At 44.5% G+C, this 17493-nt stretch overlaps 1 protein-coding gene and 1 non-coding gene across 8 annotated transcripts in view; both read right to left on the bottom strand.

The window, feature by feature from the left end:
* Positions 1-17493, bottom strand: part of ABCA1 (ATP binding cassette subfamily A member 1) — a 340473-nt gene that overhangs the window by 18895 nt on the left and 304085 nt on the right. For 6 of the 7 annotated variants that reach the window (XM_061163510.1, XM_061163508.1, XM_061163507.1 and 3 more), the window contains 14 exons: positions 17239-17459; positions 15688-15766; positions 14757-14959; positions 13618-13666; positions 13316-13429; positions 12084-12232; positions 10097-10221; positions 8772-8870; positions 6231-6420; positions 5279-5373; positions 3831-3863; positions 2548-2653; positions 1497-1571; positions 843-1012 (listed from right to left, as the gene is read on the bottom strand). In XM_061163510.1, the coding sequence (XP_061019493.1) occupies positions 843-1012; positions 1497-1571; positions 2548-2653; positions 3831-3863; positions 5279-5373; positions 6231-6420; positions 8772-8870; positions 10097-10221; positions 12084-12232; positions 13316-13429; positions 13618-13666; positions 14757-14959; positions 15688-15766; positions 17239-17459 (1708 nt within the window). Of the gene's footprint in view, positions 1-842; positions 1013-1496; positions 1572-2547; positions 2654-3830; positions 3864-5278; positions 5374-6230; positions 6421-8771; positions 8871-10096; positions 10222-12083; positions 12233-13315; positions 13430-13617; positions 13667-14756; positions 14960-15687; positions 15767-15793; positions 15867-17238; positions 17460-17493 lie in introns of all 7 variants that reach the window. The other variant, XM_061163513.1, reaches the window with a different exon arrangement.
* On the bottom strand, positions 2263-2335 carry TRNAG-UCC (transfer RNA glycine (anticodon UCC)). Its single transcript has one exon. It is a non-coding gene; the product is annotated as a tRNA-Gly (tRNA).

Below are 17493 nucleotides of genomic sequence, written 5' to 3'. Positions count from 1 at the left end.
TCAATCTAACACAAAAATTCCATCAGATCCTTATTATAAGAAAAATAGCCTTATAAGCCCATTAAATAGGATATGATATAAATTATTTCTTTATATAAATTTTATATAAGCTTGGTATAAATATCCTAATGACATACATTGATATTCCATACAAGTGAAGCAGAAACGATAACTGGGCCATACTCCATAAACAAGAAAAGAACCTAACATGTATTGATTATCAGCCTTGCGCTCAAGGCCGGACTTGTCCATTTACATGAAATGCCTCACTTAGTGCCATATATCTAGAAAGTTTAAAAAACCAGATTTAAACCCAGATCTCTATGATTTCAAAGGCTATACACCCTGAACTAGATCATACTGGCTTTAACTCCATACACACATACACGCACACACACACACACACACACACACACACACACACAGTGTCTCTCTCTCCCTCTCCAGGAATTAACAAACACACAAGCTGATAAAAGTGTGTTTCACTAAGTTTAGAAATAGTTGTTTCAAAACAAATGAAATTGATTTTTTAATTAAATATTGTGTTAAGAGTGAGTTAAAATATTTTAGAATCATAGTAACAATTTAACTTACTTTAAATGAATTCACTAAATGTAATAATGGCTTTAACATATCAGAGGCATCTATCTTGTGTAGTTTAACCTCTGCCCAGCCAAGTCATAAATTGATTATTTTTTGTCCAGAGCCTGGACCAAACCAGACATACATAACGTACCTACTTCCCCAGCTGTTATTCTACAACCAGCTTCATACTTCGTTCCCCTGCACCACAATTCCCCCAGCACCCTCCCCTCTCCCAAATCAGACCCAGTGACACTTACAGAGCCACTTCTGAGAGCTGCTGCTTGGTGAGGTTCAGTGGGTGATTGAAAGCAGTAATCCCATACTGGCTGGGGTTTGCTCCCTTCTGCAGATTGGCCCGGAGAATGGCATTGTTGATGACATTCAAGAAAGAGCTAATGGCGTGCCAGCCCTTGTTGTTGAACCACACCTGAAATAAAACATACCAGGTGCAAAGTACTGCTCCTAACCCCTGTTCCTGAAGGTAGGTGCACACACACAAAACATGCACATAAACTCCAGAAATTTCAGTCACACCTGAAGACAAAACATGATCAGAGAACATGGTAAAGAGGTAACAGGGGCCGGGAGGTGCCCAGCACTGTCTGTGAGGTCAGGCAACGTGCTGACCATCTTTAACGTATTTAATCTTCACCAAAGCTTTGAGGTAGACGTGGTTATTGCCTCCATTTTATAGATTAGGAAACCGAGGCTTAAACAGGTTAAGTAACTCAGTCATGTTCATAATGGTTCCCCTGGTGTGATTGGCGGCAAAGCAAGTTCTTTTTATAGCCTCACTGATAAAGTTACTAGACTTTTCTGTCATGAATCTACATTGTCACGAGCTGAGACTCTGGGGCAACACAGGAATTATTGTTCATCAAAAAGCCACTGGAACAAAGGGCTTTATTTACCTTGACGTTATTTTTCGTGTCCAGTCCTGTCATGAACCTTCCCAAGCTGCTGAGAAATCGGTCTGCAGAACTGTCCTGTGAACAACAAAAAGCTACCTCAGCTGGGATGGTTCACAGGGGAGGAGCAACAGGAAGTCTGGGTCTGTGGACAATGGGACAACTTTGTGAAGGGAAACATGGCTACTGTCTCATTCACTGAAACGCAACTTGAACCCCCTAAATAATAACTGGCTCCTGAAAAGTAAGTGACTGGAAATCTAAAGCACTGTTGTTGCCACAAGTCACAGGTCTTAAAGGATCCAGGGGGAAACCCTGTGATTCAAAGTCCCAAGAGGCAGATGTCAGCCTGTAACTAGTGGTAAGGGCTCTTCACCATGTTCCCTTGACATCGTCCGAAGGCCCCCCGCTACAATTAACATGCAGAGGCATCAGATATGGGGTCTGTGGCTCAAGGGAGAGATTCTAGGACAATCCCTGGTGTCTGTGACACTGGTATTCATATCATCTGAACCCCAATTCCAACTTAGAAGTGGGAAACTTGGGATACAGGTAAAGAAAGTGAATGTTTATCAGGTCCTAAAACTAGCTGCCGGTTTAAAGAAAGTGATTCATTTCCTGTTTAACCAATGATTGTTTTAGAAAGTATGTTTGATGCCCAGTTTCTCTGTTCACTGGCTATACTTAAGTTATTCTGAGAGATCTAAAATCTCTGAACTTGCCTTCTTTCTCAAGCCTTTTTGTTTGTTTGGGCTGCATTGGGTCTGACTTCCCTGACCAGGGATTGAACCCAGGCACCCTGCATTGGAAGTGCAGAGTCATAACCACTGGACCACCAGGGAAGTCCCTGACCTTGTTTTTGACCTGCACTTTCAAATAGTAAGTACATACTGAGTGACTCAGTCTTGGCTGGCCCATGATCTCTAAGTGCTCAGTGATGGCTTTGTACTTGAAAATCTTAAACAATAAGCTACCAAGTAATCAGATCTGTCAACTACTCCCATGTACCAGCAATTCATTTTCTGTCTGACATGTCTTGGGATGGGTACTGTACCTTGACCACCTTCAAGTGTTTCTTCATTTGCTTGATGGCATCATTAACTTCCTCACTCGGAGGAAGTGACTGAGAATTACTGGCACCCAGGGAAAATCCACCGTACCTAAAAGAATAGCCTGACATTAAAACACAGGCAGTGTGGGGCCCATTGTCACTCAGCAGCAGACACTGCCTGAGGATGTAATGTTCAATTAGAGGAACTGTATGTTCAAAGTAGGACCAAAATAGGACTCAGAGAAAGTTTCACCTTGGTCTCCTCTAATGGATCCTGGCAGTCTCTTAACTCTTATAGCTTCTGCCCAAGTGAGAGGGACCTGGGTCTGATTATACACAGAATGAGACATCTGAGATGTTGAGGAAAGAATGCTCATTCATCTCACAGATGCTTCTCCCACCCCTGGTGGCTCAGCCCTGAACATGGGTCTCAAGGCAAGCAGATGGGGAGTCAGGATGAACAGGGAAGACATTGGCCAGAGAAGCCAGGGATGGCTTATAGATGGGCTGTGGCCCTTTCACAGCAGGAGAACCAGAGAAGGTTCTGCATCCACTCTATTCAGTTAGTCAGTAGGTCCTGGCTCTTGGGGAAAAAAGGCGAAGAAGAAAGGTGGGAGATAGGGTCAAAAAACAAAGTTCTGAGGCAGCCATGTAAGGCATCTCATTTCTCATGAGTAATAATGGGCTTCAAGGATGCTTCCTTCGGTTTTTTCCCCAGTCCCATCTGCTTCTTCAAAACTCAGAGGGATACGGGCAGGGGTGGTGGTGGAGGGTGGAGAGGAGACAGCCTGACTGCAGCAGAGAAGAAAAGGATTCTTACTCTCCTGATGGAACTCTGGTCTTATTTCCTAACAGAAACATTGTTATTAAAAAAAAAAAAACTCAGAAAGATAAATGAGTTGAAATGCAATGAACATAAATGGTTTTGAAGCCTCCTATTTCATATAAGGCCTTCTTGGTTATTACAAAGACCTGAAAAATTGTTCTTGAGCCCCTAGGACTCCTAGGAATCTGATTTGATAATTTTAATTAGCATAGGTTTTTCCCTCACATCATGCTTCCTGTCAAGTCCCTAGAGACCCACAAGGAACTTCTAAATCTCCTCAAAGACATCAATATGCAAAAATTCCAAAGGCCTCTGAAGTGGCAGTTGGGCACTGAGCTAAGGGCAAAACCATCCCTAAACCAACAACTTCCCAGGGTCCAAGAAAACTGCATCAAAATCATCCTCCTGAGCTTTAGGAGTCAAGGAAAACAAAAAGAAAAGCACAGAGGAGTCAACTTACCTAAACTCATTCACCCAGATCTTGTTCTTTAAGCTGTAGTGAGGGCCAAAGACAAAGAAACCAGAAATCAGTCCAAAGAAACATTGATCCTTTTCCTGATCATACAAAAGTTAGAAATATCTACCTGGGGATACAACAAAGGGACAGAAATAACTCTACAATTAGGCTGGTGTTGTAGGGTTTTGCCAATGGAAAGAAGCCCTAATCAGCATGTCTTTTCTTCTCCCCATATCAAAACCTTATTATTTTTAGGAAGGTCATGCCTTGTATTAAAACAATTAAAAAACCAACAAAGATGTGATCAAACTACAAACTTTTTAAATTCAAAAATAATAGTTCAATTATGGCTAACATATGGAGAGGTTAAACTTCTTCCTTGGAAACAAACAGTAATTGTCATTCAAGCATACCCTTGTCATTAAAAGTCACTGGAACTCCAACTTAGGGGAACAAATATAACCAAGCTGATGGGAAGGAAGCTAAAGCAAGCATATTCTGGGCATCAGCTAAGTACAGCAGTCCCCTCCTTAATTGGAGGGGACACACTCCAACACCCCTCAATGGATGCCTAAAACTATAGATAATACCAACCCCTACATATACTATTTTTTCCTATCACCTGTCATTTTCTTTGAAGGTCAATAGGACCACTATCACATAAAATAAAATGTTACTTGGACATAAGTTCTGTAATACTGTGACAGTCCATCTGATCACCAAAAGGGCCAGGGAAGGGAGCATTTATGGTGTGTGGCTATACTGGACAGTGGGACAATTCCCATCCCAGGAGGGACACAGTGGGATGATTCCCATCACACCACTCAGAGAAGCATGCCATTTAAAACTTATGAATTGTTTGTTACTGGAATTTTCCATTTAGTATTTTCTGACCACAGCTGATGATGGGTAACTGAAACTGAGGAAAGCAAAACTGCAAATAATGGGGGAGCTAATGCATTCAGGACGATGCAGTGATGCCCCAGGAAGCTACACGGCTCTTCTAAGGCTCCACAGAGAAGTTCTGAGAACTCAGGGCTCTCTTGATAATGCCACGTATTTATCACTCATTCCATCCATGAGAGGTACTTTACGTGTATTGTTTCATTTAATCCTTACAACAAACTACTGGGAGCAACATTATTATCATGTTATATACAGCTTAAGGCTTTAAAAGGATAACTGGTTGCCATGGTCAAATAAGTGGCAGAATTAGAATTTAAATCCAGATTTATTTTCATTCTGGAACCAGACAACCTCAGTCTTCAACCTGAATATTCATAATACTTCCGATTACCTTTTCTAATCTGAAAGAATATCCTAAACTTCAAAAGGCCAACATCATGCCAAACTGTGATGTTTCCCACCACTACTCAATCTCCTATTTTTTAGGCCTTTAATTCCTCTAATCAGTAACGACTAAGCAGGGGCCAAGGATTGTAAATGATGACCTTTTGGCTATGATCTGCACGTATGTCTTCACCAGATAATCCGAAATGTTTCTTCCTGTGAGGTTCTGAAGGATGTCGGCAGTATTCTGTTTTCTCTGTCATCAGAAAAACCAAGCACATGTGTCTTTATGGGCCAGAATGGGAACAGAAATCAAATCAAGAACAAAAATGACACATGTTCCTCAAACATGTACCACAGTGTGAGCAGACCCTGCCCACAGGGCCTGGACACTGTCATCAGCCGATCACCGAGGCCTGGTCCATTCTGCCCTTTATGCCAAGTCAAGGTGATTCCCAGCAAATTACTCTGAACAGCTAAGCAATAGACCATGAAGTATCATTCTTCACGGTTACAAAAGGTTTCTAGGGAGCAGCACCATTGACTATGCCTAGTGAATTTTCTTCCTTGGAGTTACACTGATGAAGAGGTGAAGTGCTATTTTAAGGAGCAGTAACCACTAAGGACGACTTTTTCAACACTACTTAAAATTCCTTGTCCTCGTCCTGCAACCTGGATACTGATAAGGCAGCAGAGAGGCATCACAAGCAAGCCTCTTCCTGAAATTCTCAGGAAAAAATGACTCAGAATTGCTTCTCTCACTCACAGCCTCAAAGGATTGTCAAGAGTTATAACCCTCACAGAAGTTTTACAGGCCAGCCTCCCTAATTCAGCAGTGAGGAAACAGGCCCAGGGACTCAGAGTGACCCATCCAAGGTCACCAGCTCCTCTATGGCAGGGGTGGAGATGAAGCTGCATCTGTCAGTCTGTCCTGGGACCACCCCTGCAGAAGAGGCTGCAGTCTGACTTCCACAGACCACTGATCCAGAGTGTTGTTTCTGGCTGTATCTCAAACAAGGAAGGACCTAGGCTGACTTCAAAATATGTCATCCATTCCGTCTTCCCAGTCCACCCTACACCTCGCTCACTCAGTCACACCCTGAAAGGACTCACTTGAGGAGGAGGCAGCCCCCCTGCCCCCAGGGGGCACACAGGCAGCATCTTCTTGATTTTGTCGCTGCTGCACTGGCAGGTGGGCGAGGGGTTCTCCATCGTCCAGTTTCCATTTCGGAAGAGGTCCGTGATGGTCTGGGGGACTGGGGCGGTGGCCCACTTCTCCTCTCCCACCAAGCAGGGCCTTTCTCTGAAAAGGGTCACCAAGGATAGGATCACCCAAGAGGGTCTGGCCTCTCCTGTCGCCTCGGAGCACAGGACCAATCAATAACAACTGCAAACACACATATATCCCCTCACCACTTGGTTACTGATCCGTCCCACAGACTTGTCAGCTACAGACTCATTTTACAGTTAAATACCATGGAACACAAAGAAGGCCTAAGTGCTCATATACTGAACTCAAGTCAACCCAATCACCAGCATGCAATCACTCACCCACGGGTTCACTCAACAAACACTCACTGAGCATCTACTATGTGCCAGACACTGTCCTGCATATTTGAGAATCTGGGGTGAAAAGACAAAGCCTCTGCCATCATGAAGTTTGTGTTCCCAGGAAAGATTAATTTACAAATAATAATCTTTGATGGCCAAAATGCAAGCAAAATAAAGGGAGAATGTGTGGTGAGAAAGGACCACCTGAAGAGGTCATATATTTCAGCCAAAACCTAAATGATGACAGAGAACAAGCCAGGCAGGGATTGGGGGGAAGAACATTACAAGCAGAAGCAACAGAGCGCAGCTGAAAAGGTCCCCAGTGTTCTACAAATAAGGAACAACAGGAAGGCAGCGGGGCTGGAATATGATGAGCTATGAGGAAGAGTGATGGGAGATGAGAAGAGGGAGGCAGGAGTCAGAAGACATACGCCTCGGGAAAAGTCTACATTTTATGCTGAAAATCTGGGGAAGAATGTCAAGATTCACTTTTACATGTTCTAAAACAAGTAAAGAATTTGGGGGAGTGAGCCGAGGTGAGAGTGGTTGGCTCACAGAGCTAGGTTGTTTGCAAGCATCCCAGGTGACGAGTCAGGCATTTATGTCTGAGTTCTGAATTACTGTGAGACCACCAAGTCACTTGCCCTCTTGGAGCCTATTTTCTCCAAAAAACTGTAAAATGACTTATTTCAATAGGTCACATTTCAACAAGGCATTTCTAACATCCCTTACACTTTTAAAACTCTATGATTTGAAGCCAAGCCACAGTGTTTAGATGATTCTTACATCAAACGAACAGTTTTGTGGATTGCTTTCTGGTTCCAAGTGGAATCTCATCACAAATCTTATGAAATTTGTCCTTCTCCACCTTGGTCATCTTGTTCTTTAGGAACCGATATTAACTGTCAGGATTTACATTTATTAAATACTGCTGCTGCTGCTGCTAAGTCATTTCAGTCATGTCTGACCCTGTGCGACCCCATAGACAGAATCCCCGGTCCCCGGGATTCTCCAGGCAAGAACACTGGAGTGGGTTGCCACTTCCTTCTCCAATGCATCAAAGTGAAAAGTGAAAGTGAAGTCGCTCAGTCATGTCTGATTCTTAGCGACCCGATGGACTGCAGCCTACCAGGCTCCTCCGTCCATGGGACTTTCCAGACAAGAGTACTGGAGTGGGTTGCCATTGCCTTCTCCATATTAAGTACTAAATACTAGCAAATGTTCAGTAAGTATCCAGAGTTAACTAGAGCCAACAAGTATATAACAGCTACGTGTTTAACGAGCACACATTAAAACTTGCACACCCAGGTGGTATGCTCACTGGTCTGTCACCTACAGGCTCACTATCTTCCCTTTAAAACCTAGAATTCAAGTTTGCCCTTCTCCAGTCTTCCTAAACTTTCCCACACTCTCCATAATCCTTGAATCTGTGGTTAACAACCTCAAGTGCAAATTCTACCCAAGTCTGGAAACCTGAACCTGCTTCTACCTTCACTGAGCTCTCAGAAGCACCTCACCACTCTTCACTGTCTTTATTCAGAGAGATCTCTGGACATGCCTTCTCCCCATATACAATGACAGTCAAATGAGTATTTCACTGAATTTATTTTATATGCTACCTACTTTAAAAAAAAAAAAAAAGGACTTTGAAGGAGAATATGACAAAAATATGCAACCCTGAAAGAAGAAAATGTCCATTTTTATAAAAATGATGTCAACTTTTCAGGCTTTTAGAGGGAAGAAACTGAGTAGCAAAACTACAAATTATACATAATGGGCGCCTATCTCTGCAGTCAGGTATAGGAGCTGGGGGAAAGGGATCATTGTGAAGTACTATTTAAATTAAATATTAATGTCTAAAGCAGAAAACAAATGTCTATAGTCATTTTCCTGGCAGGATGCTAGAAGGGTCTACTGGTCTGTTATGTTTGTTCATAGATGCTAGGGTCAAATCACTACATTAGCTCCTTTAAAATAAAAACTGGTTCAAAGGGTAAATGATGGTCATCACCAGGTAGCATACGAAAGCAGTGCAGAGATCAAACCATCTGACAAGCGCAAGAAGCCAGCTGTGGAGGGGCTCACAGCTCAAGTGGCACTCACGGGATCGGGTTTCCTTCCATACATCGGGTCCCAAAGCCAGGCGTTCCGGTGAGAGCATTTAAGAGCTCCTGGGTGCTCACATCCTCAGGTGCATCATTACTGTAGATACGAGAGGCAGCCAGCTTAGCAACTCATTTAAACCATGAATGGGAGGGGAAAGGCTTTTTTTTTTTTTTTTCAAATTAAACACTTTATTAAGTACTTCCCATGTGCCAAATCCTGCCAAGCTCTTAAAATAGAAACACAGAACCCACCCACAAGGAACTCAGCCTCTGGTTGTTTATTTGGTGTCAAGATGACGTACAGCACTCCAAAGTGGAACTTGCGTAAATAAGTGATAAATATGGAGGGGTGCACACATGTGCGCCCACATACATTTACATATATCTATTTTAACGGGAAGCCCATGAATTCATTAAAGATCAGTATTTCAAAAGTACTTTCATAATTAATCATTAGGCATAGACAAGAGGGGTTTTCTAGGGAAAGGAAGGCAGATTTTATGGGCTTAATGTTTGCATGGACAACTGGAAAGCACAAATAATGATGGGCAGAAGTTATAAACACAAAACAAGCCCATGCTCCACAGCCCCGGGCAACACAAGGTCTGCAGCTGGGAAAGAAAAGAAGGAGGTAAATCTGCACTAAATAGGAAGGAAGAATGGAATTAGAGAAAAGGAGACTAATTTGCATGCTTATGTTTCTTTTTTCTTTTCTTTCAAGCTTCCCTGAAGCTTCCCTTGGACACCACTGGCACACTTCTCCATACAAAGGTTTGCAAATACTGTGGGACTGAGGAAAACTTCTGCATAAGAAATTCCTTTGTTCTTTTGTTTGAAGCACTGGATTGTTACAGAATAGCAGTATTTTTGTCTGAAAAAAAAAACATGAGCTATTATCTGTAACCTAAAGACTAAATAATAAATATGTGAATTGCACCACGCAGAAAACAAGAACTTGGAGGTGTGAGGGTCTGAGTGTATGGAAACCCTGTGTTCAACCACAAAATAAAGACATAGTGTAAGAATCCAAGTATATTATTATAGCTCAAGCAGATTCTTCTGCAAGGGCAGATTATTTATATAAGACATGTATGTTCCTGAAAACAGCGAATAGAGAGGAAAGGAGTTCAAAGCCCTGTTACTTCAGGTTTGCTTCACTGCTGTTCTCGCATCTATCATGAGCTTGTGTGAGGGCTGTAGCCATAGCTGATAAATCCATGCCCTTGTGTAACTGAGTCCCCCTCCCCCTGGCCCTCAGCACAGTAAGCACCCTGGTCAGCCTGAGCCCTCCTCTCCCCCTGGGTGCAGAAGGCAAACGCATACCTGACAAACGTGTACTGTTCATTGTACATCCAGGGCTGAAGTTCCAGGCTGGGGTACTTGCCAAAGGGCGGCACAATCAAGCTGAACACCAGGGCGATGCAGACAAACACAGCTGGCAGGACAATCTATAACCAGGGGGCAAGGAGGGAGAAGAATTACCAGAGAAAGACAAAGTTTAGAAAGAAGGCCATTTCAAGTCCAGGTAGCCTCAGACCAGCCAGCACTGGGGTGTGTGCAGGGCCTAGCTCCAACAAGACATTCTTGGCAGATTGGAAGCAGTGGAGGCTGAAATCTAAACCCCTTCCCTTGGGTGAATTTCTGGAAGCTGGCAAGACAAGGCCTGAGTTTGTGGCCACCTGGCAGGGGCACCGAGCTGAGGACTTCCCAGAGTAAACAGCAGTCACATGTCAGGGTGACTCAGAACACTGGGTCCCTCTTCTCCCTGAAAACCTGAGGAAGACCACACTGGCCATGAGCCCAGCTCAGCACCGAGGAAAATTGAGAGCCCAAGCATGGACCAGAAGGCAGAAGAACTGCAGCTTCGTTCCGTCTCTCCTTCTGTCTCTCTCCTATATCCATCTGAAATCACAACCCCTATGGTCTCAGTCTTGTCTGCGATCTGCAGACAGACCAGGTTACCCATTCAGCTCCCATACTCTGAGAAAATCACTATACAGCACTGCCTCCATGGAATGGGAACAGCTGCCATTTCTTTATCTGATGGCCTCAAAAAGCACAATTAATCCTTACTAAACCACCTTAAGGGGGTTGCCCAAGTGGTGCTAGTGGTAAAGAAGCCGCCTGCCAAGGCAGGAGACATAAGAGATGCGGGTTTGATCCCTGAATCGGGAGGATCCTCTGGAGGAGGGCATGGCAACCCACTCTGCTATTCTTGTCTGGAGAATCCCACGGACAGAGGAGACTGGCAGGCTACAGGCTATGGGTCGTAAAGAGTCAGACACGATGGAAGTGACTTAGCACATGAACAAACCACCTTAAACTTTACACTTGTACCTTTTCTGAAAACAACTTATACATATTTTATAAGCAAACTCTAAGCTCCTTCCATTTATTCCTGAGAGATTTACCCTTTAAAAAAAAAAAGATTCAAATAATGCCCCCGGTTCTAATGTACTCAAGTTTCAATGGAGAAAATTAATTATTATGTGACTAATTCCATGGGAAAATACTATATGAGCATTATCTCATTTAATTATTACTACAACCCTAACTAGTAATATAATTATCACCAATCAAAAAACAAGGTAATTGAGGTTCAGAAAGACTAAGCAACTTGCCCAAGGCCACATAGCCAAGAAGTAGCAGAACCAGAATTCATACATAAATCTATATGCTCCAAACTCATATTCTTTGCATCACCCACATAGCCTGTGGGAAAGAATCTCTGTAACTTCTTTATACTTCTTGATTTTGTAGATTGGAATAATTTAATCCTCCCAACCCAACAAGTTAGCATGCAAACAGAGAATAACAAGTCTTTTCTGTTTACCACTTTTTTCTGACCCCTGGTTATCTTTTCTATCAGTCTGCAGTTAAACATCAACTTAGAGAAAAATCAAGTCTCCAATAAGTTCATATGTTGAGTGCATCTGGGCGTATCATCTCTGAAGTTTTGAAAGTTTAATTTGCTCATCCAGTTTTTCTAGACTTTGTCCTTGTTACAGTCTCCTCTAAGAGAAAATTAACACACACAGAAATTTCTAATTTGAGACCCATTCCAAGTATGTACTCATAACATATCATAGGTACTATTATTATCATCCCCATTTTATGGATAAGGAGATGGAGGCTAAGAGAAGTAATCTGTCAACAGATATATAAGTGCAAGAAGCAAACTGGGATTGAAATACAGATAATCTGGCTCCAGTGTCCATCTTCTAACAATGATGCTACCCTGCTTTCACTGGCCGGGAGCCTGTAACCCACCAAGGAAGTCTGAGTCCTTGGCCAGGAACACACTGCTCACCTGAGCAAAGAATCCCTTCCGACTCCGTCTGGCAATCAGCAGTCTCTTCCACAAAAGGGCCACAAACTGCTGCTGTGTGAGCTTCCAGCCCTTCACCTGGTAGGAACCTTTACCGTCCATCCCACTGAGCAGGTCTGTTTCTCTGGATTCTGCAGAAAGCCATCATTGAAGGTCAGAGATTATATCAGGCATTTTTGACATCCCCAGCCTCCTCCCTCCTGCATCTTTAGCCACCAACTTGGAGGCTTGTGTTTGGAGGCAGAAGTAAAGGAATGAAAGGCTTTTATGACAAATTCATGTCCATGGAATAGGGATGACCCCAAATGCACCACAGCAGCAGTCTCTGCCTTTGGTTCTTGTCTGATGAGCACAGAAAATTGAAGGTGTCTTGAGACAGCTGAAGAGACGTGTTCACACATAATAGTTACATCAAGCCATTCAAACGAATCGAGTCATCCTCAATTTCTTACACAATATTCTATAAAACAGGCCATGTCTGTAGACTGACATACTTTGAGAACATATAACAGCAACTTGTCTCCCGCCTATTATATCTCTAGCTAAGAGGTGGACACATTCAGGTGATCTAAGTGCTAACAATGTATGAAATTTCAGAGAACACGAGAGTTGCACATTCAACATGGCAAAGGGACAGGACAGCCCGGAAGGTTTCTGTTCAGAAAAGTTTTCTAGAAATCCTCATCTTATACAGATGATTTCTAACTGCAGTGACCGGACGTCTCACCAATATTTGCTTGATTTCCTGTCTCCCCTTCTCTATCCCAGTCAAACACACACGGATAAAGTCTTCAAAAATAGCTAAGTTGAAGGGTACAATCAACTCTAGTAGCAAATTCACCTCACTCTTTCAAAATCATCCACCCATTCAAAGAACATTTATTCCACAATTAAACACCTAATGAATATGAGAAAACTGGGACTCTACAGAAAAGATAATAAATGGATTCAGAGGAATAAAGGGCTGTCTTCTAACGTGTATCTCGAGTGAGAGGTCTCAGTGCAGTGCAGGAAGTGGGCAGGACAGGCTCTTTCAGGTCTGATCGTATGCACAGCACCAGAAAGGGGAAAGTGGCTTTTCTCATGCTGTCTCTTCTCTTTAGACCCTGTAGGCATCCATCATCCTGGTTCAAGGGCCTTGAAAGATAACACCAGAAAACACAAGAGGGAAATTCACTTTCAAGCAACAAAACACAGATCTCGCCCAAACGGACCTGGATCTATGTCGGAATCATTTGGATCCATAGCATCGTCTTCAGTAAAAGGGCGAAGACAGCTCTGCTTGTCCCCAAAGACTCGTCTGTTTCGTCTTGCTGGTAAGGTGCCATCTGGAGACAAAAGGAAGGAACCTCACATTTTATTTGTAATAAAACAAATTCTCTGAAACTTTAAAAGTCTATACAGGAAAAGTAAGAACGTCATAAAACAATTTGAAGGGAAAGGCAAAACCCTGGTGAGCTAAGAGAGTCTACAGGTGGCACAGCCCAGAGGGCATGCAGTCCCTTTGGAGGGTTACCTGAGGTCTCGGCATCCACTCCACTCTCTTCAGCCACTTTGAGAAATATCTGAAAAATGAGAATGAGAGGATTATAATAAGCACCACACTGTGAGAGCAACTGTCATGATTATTACATGACTGAACACGTGAGCCCCTAAAGACATAACGTAAAAGCTTCATTTATTGATAACACTTTGTCAGAGTCACTTGGGAGAGAAGCCATTTATACCAGAGAACATTTCCCCAGTGGCGAAAGCTATCAATTCAGAAAGTCACTTTCAAACTAAAGCTATGACATCAGGACACTGCAGAAGGAGGAATTTGTTCTGAACCTACAGGGAATGAGCCAAGCGGCTTCTTCAAGTCTTTGGCCCGAAATCTTTGAGCAGACCAGCACCAAAATAGGCTATCCAAGACAGGATGATCAGGAAAAGAAGCGTTCCCTATCACTAGATATGTGATGGCAGGGTTTCCAACATCAGAAGGCAACCTGAACTAGACAGGTGATTCCCAAACTCTGATCTACAGATGCTGCCCAGGAAGCATGCAATAAAAGCACAGACATTAAGGTCTTACCTCCAGGAATTCTGGTTCAAAGACCCTGGAGTTGACATTTTTAGAATATTCTCAGAAGATTCTGCTGCACAGGCTAACTTGGGGACTACTGGGACAGACAATTTTTATATCCCTTCCAACCCTCGAGGTTTCTCTAAAGAGAGGCACTGCTTACACAGTGATAGAGTGTGGGCTTTGAAGCTCAAAACCCCTGATCTGAATCCTAGCTCAGCATCCCTTCATGTCGATTTTCTCATCTTGTTATGAGGACTAAATGAGTTACAATGATTGAAAACAACAAAACAAAAACAAAACACACCCAGGTTAGCCAAAGGCATAAGTAGGTTTTCCATAAATGCTGGACTTTTCCTAGGTGTGGTCATGACTCGGTCACACCAGGAGCAATCCTCATTTCTTCCCTACCATCTCCCACTGAAGTCTTAAAGGCATAACTGGGACCAACACTGCCCAGATGCCAACGACCTGAGGGCTCAGTGCCTAGGTCCATGGTGATCCTACTCCCCCAGTGGACATGCAGGCTGCCTGTCTAGCCCCGGGATTGTTGGCCCTGCTCAATTCTGACAGTCAGTCACTGAACTTACTTCTTCCAGAGTAGTCTCTGAGATGCCGTAACTGGAGATGCCTAGGTCTGAGAGCCGGTCGTCAATTTCGTGGAAGAGTTCCACAAAGGCTCCCTCTCTGGCTGCCTCATAGGGCAGCACATAGGTCAGCTCATGCCCGATGTCTTCCACCAGCCGGGCCTCGGCCACGTGCTTCCTGATGAGGTTGGAGATCGCGGAGACATCTGTAGGGACCGCAGCACAGATATGATACGGCTTGGCCAGCTCAGGGGCCCCCTTCCTTCATCCTCTGCCTGCTCCTCAGAAGCCCACTGCCTGCACACCACAGCTGGCCCAGACACTGAAGTCATTCCACAGGTTCCTCTCTGGCCCAAGGGTCCCTGGGGGCGGGGACTGGGTCTTATTCACCTTTGCATCACCAAAGCTGGGCACAGTGTAGGCCCTCAGTGTATGGTGGGTAGGTGGGGGTGGCTGGCTGAATGACTTTCTGAGGTTGAAAGCCTAGTGTCTATTGCCAAAAAGCTAGGATTGTTCAGTGGAAAACCTGACTAAAGGAGCCTTAAGAGGTTCTTCCTCTTTCTCTTAATCTATTCAAGGAGGCTCCTGTATTTATCTCAACAGAGGGTTAATCAAACAGTTCATGGAAGGAGAGGTCTTCCTGGGAAGAGCCAGTTGTTAGGGCAGAGCAGACTTGGCCATGGTAAAGGCTTCCATTCCATATGTATCAGTGGGGACTTTGGACTCCTAGACATGCCTCATGAGGGAGGTGTCCAGTGTCCAACCAGACCCATTCATCTCAGCTGAACGGGTGGGGAGCCACCCCCCACCCCAATCATCTCAGCTCTCTGGGACACTGCCCTGCTGGCCCCCAGACCAAGCCCCAGGCTCCCCAGCAAGCGCCACCAAGCTGCACCTGCTCCCGCAGCCACCCAGGCCCAGCCCAGCAGCAAACCTTGAGTCAGCGCCACCAGCCTCTGCACCTCTCCTCCTGTGCCTCCACTCTGCCCAGCTTGGGGAAGCTCAGACACCACCTGAATAAGAAACCCCAGAGTCCTTACCGATGGTCAGCGTGTCACTTTCATGGTCGCTGCCCAGGCCAGCATCAGAACTGCTCTGAGAAACACTGTCCTCCTGATGGCAAAGAAGGAGGTGAGAAGGGGTCAGGGACTGAGCAAGGTACAGCCACCACCACCTTCACCGGGGTGGGGCTTCCAAGAGGCTCCTGTGTGTGAGAACTGGAGCAAAAAGTTTCTCCTGAGAGGCATGCAGCCAGGCCAGTCTTGGCTTCTGAAGCCACTGTCTGACCTAACATGTGTGTGCTGTGTGCACAGGAAGCAGAGCTCAAAAGAACTCTGTCCTGCCAATGCATACTGTAGGGACCTCCCTGATGGTTCAGTGGTTACGATTCCATGCTTCCACTGCAGGGGGCATGGGTTCAATCCCTGGTCAAGGGATTAGATGCCATAAGCCATGTAGCAAGGCCAGAAAACCCCCCACAAACCTATAAGTGCTGTAACCAGGCTCTCGTCAACAGTCTTGGGCATGGGATTTACCCGCCTGGTTGTGTTGTTTGGAGCTTCTCAAACTTTAATTTGTGTCTCTTCACCATAGGACCTTGTTAAAATGCAGATTCTGCTTTAGCAAGTCTGCTTTGGGACCATGTTTCTGCATTTCTCACAAGTTCCCAAGTGATCCCAATGCCACTGGCCTCAGACTATACTTTGACTCACCAGACACTAGTTAAAAGGTAAACAAGTGGACAGGAGGTCAAGGATGGGATATATTGCTAAGTGTTTTGAGTGCCACTGCTGGAATACACAAATAAATCTCAGACATGTACTGCAGTACAGGGGAGGATATACCTTGCTATTGGGTTCTGGTCCCTCCTCTGTTATGCACTTGTTGGATGACCTTGAATGAACTAAATCCCTACAAGCCTCACTTCCGTCATCTAGGATAATAGGTACAATACCTCCTTCCCAGGGTTGCTTTGTACTCTGAGATGATGTTTTTAAAAAAAAAAAAAAAAAAAGCCTACAAATGATAACAATGCTACAACTATTATCATGATTTTCTTTTATGCCCAGAGTCTGCTGGATTGAGTGTCTGGCATGAAATCAGTGCTCAGTAAATATTTGCTGTTTTGTAGTTTAAAAGTTTAGGTCAAGAAGATTTAAAGGTAATGAGGAGACACAGCCGGGCATTCTGCAGCCAAGGCTCTTAACTCTTGGCAAACCTCTCTTCCTCAACAACATTATAGTCCTCTAAGGACCTTCTCCTACACTGACTGTGTCTCCATAAGAAAAAGAAAACGGGATTGAGCAGAGCTAACAAGATGCGAACAGAAGTCTCTGTAGCTTTCCATGCAGGAGGTATACAACATGACTCCACAGGGCACAGAGCAGGGAGCTGGTGGCCTCAAGGTGGCAGACTGGGGCAGGTATGGACAAGCCAGTCATAGCCAGAGTCCTGATTCCCCGGACGCACTGAGACTGCAACTCACCTTTTTCAGGTACGACACAGTGCTACTGCTATTTCTGCATGAGCTGAGGGAAGACTCCACGTCCTTCTTGACCAGGGTCAGGTAGTAGCCTGTCCCCAGCTGGTTCTTTAGGAACAGGGAGGAGCCCACGCAGCAGAGCTTCCCGTGGGAAATGATGGCGATCCTGTCCCCCAGGATGTCCGCCTCATCCATGTGGTGCGTGGAAAGGATGATGGTGCGGCCTGCCAGGCACAAACACAGGGACATGGCACAGGT

The sequence above is a fragment of the Dama dama genome, chromosome 16, assembly GCF_033118175.1.
Source record: "Dama dama isolate Ldn47 chromosome 16, ASM3311817v1, whole genome shotgun sequence".
In the NCBI taxonomy this organism is placed as follows: Eukaryota; Metazoa; Chordata; class Mammalia; order Artiodactyla; family Cervidae; genus Dama; species Dama dama.
The sequence above is the reverse complement of the archived record's forward strand: the minus strand, read 5'-3'. Positions and strand labels throughout refer to the sequence as shown.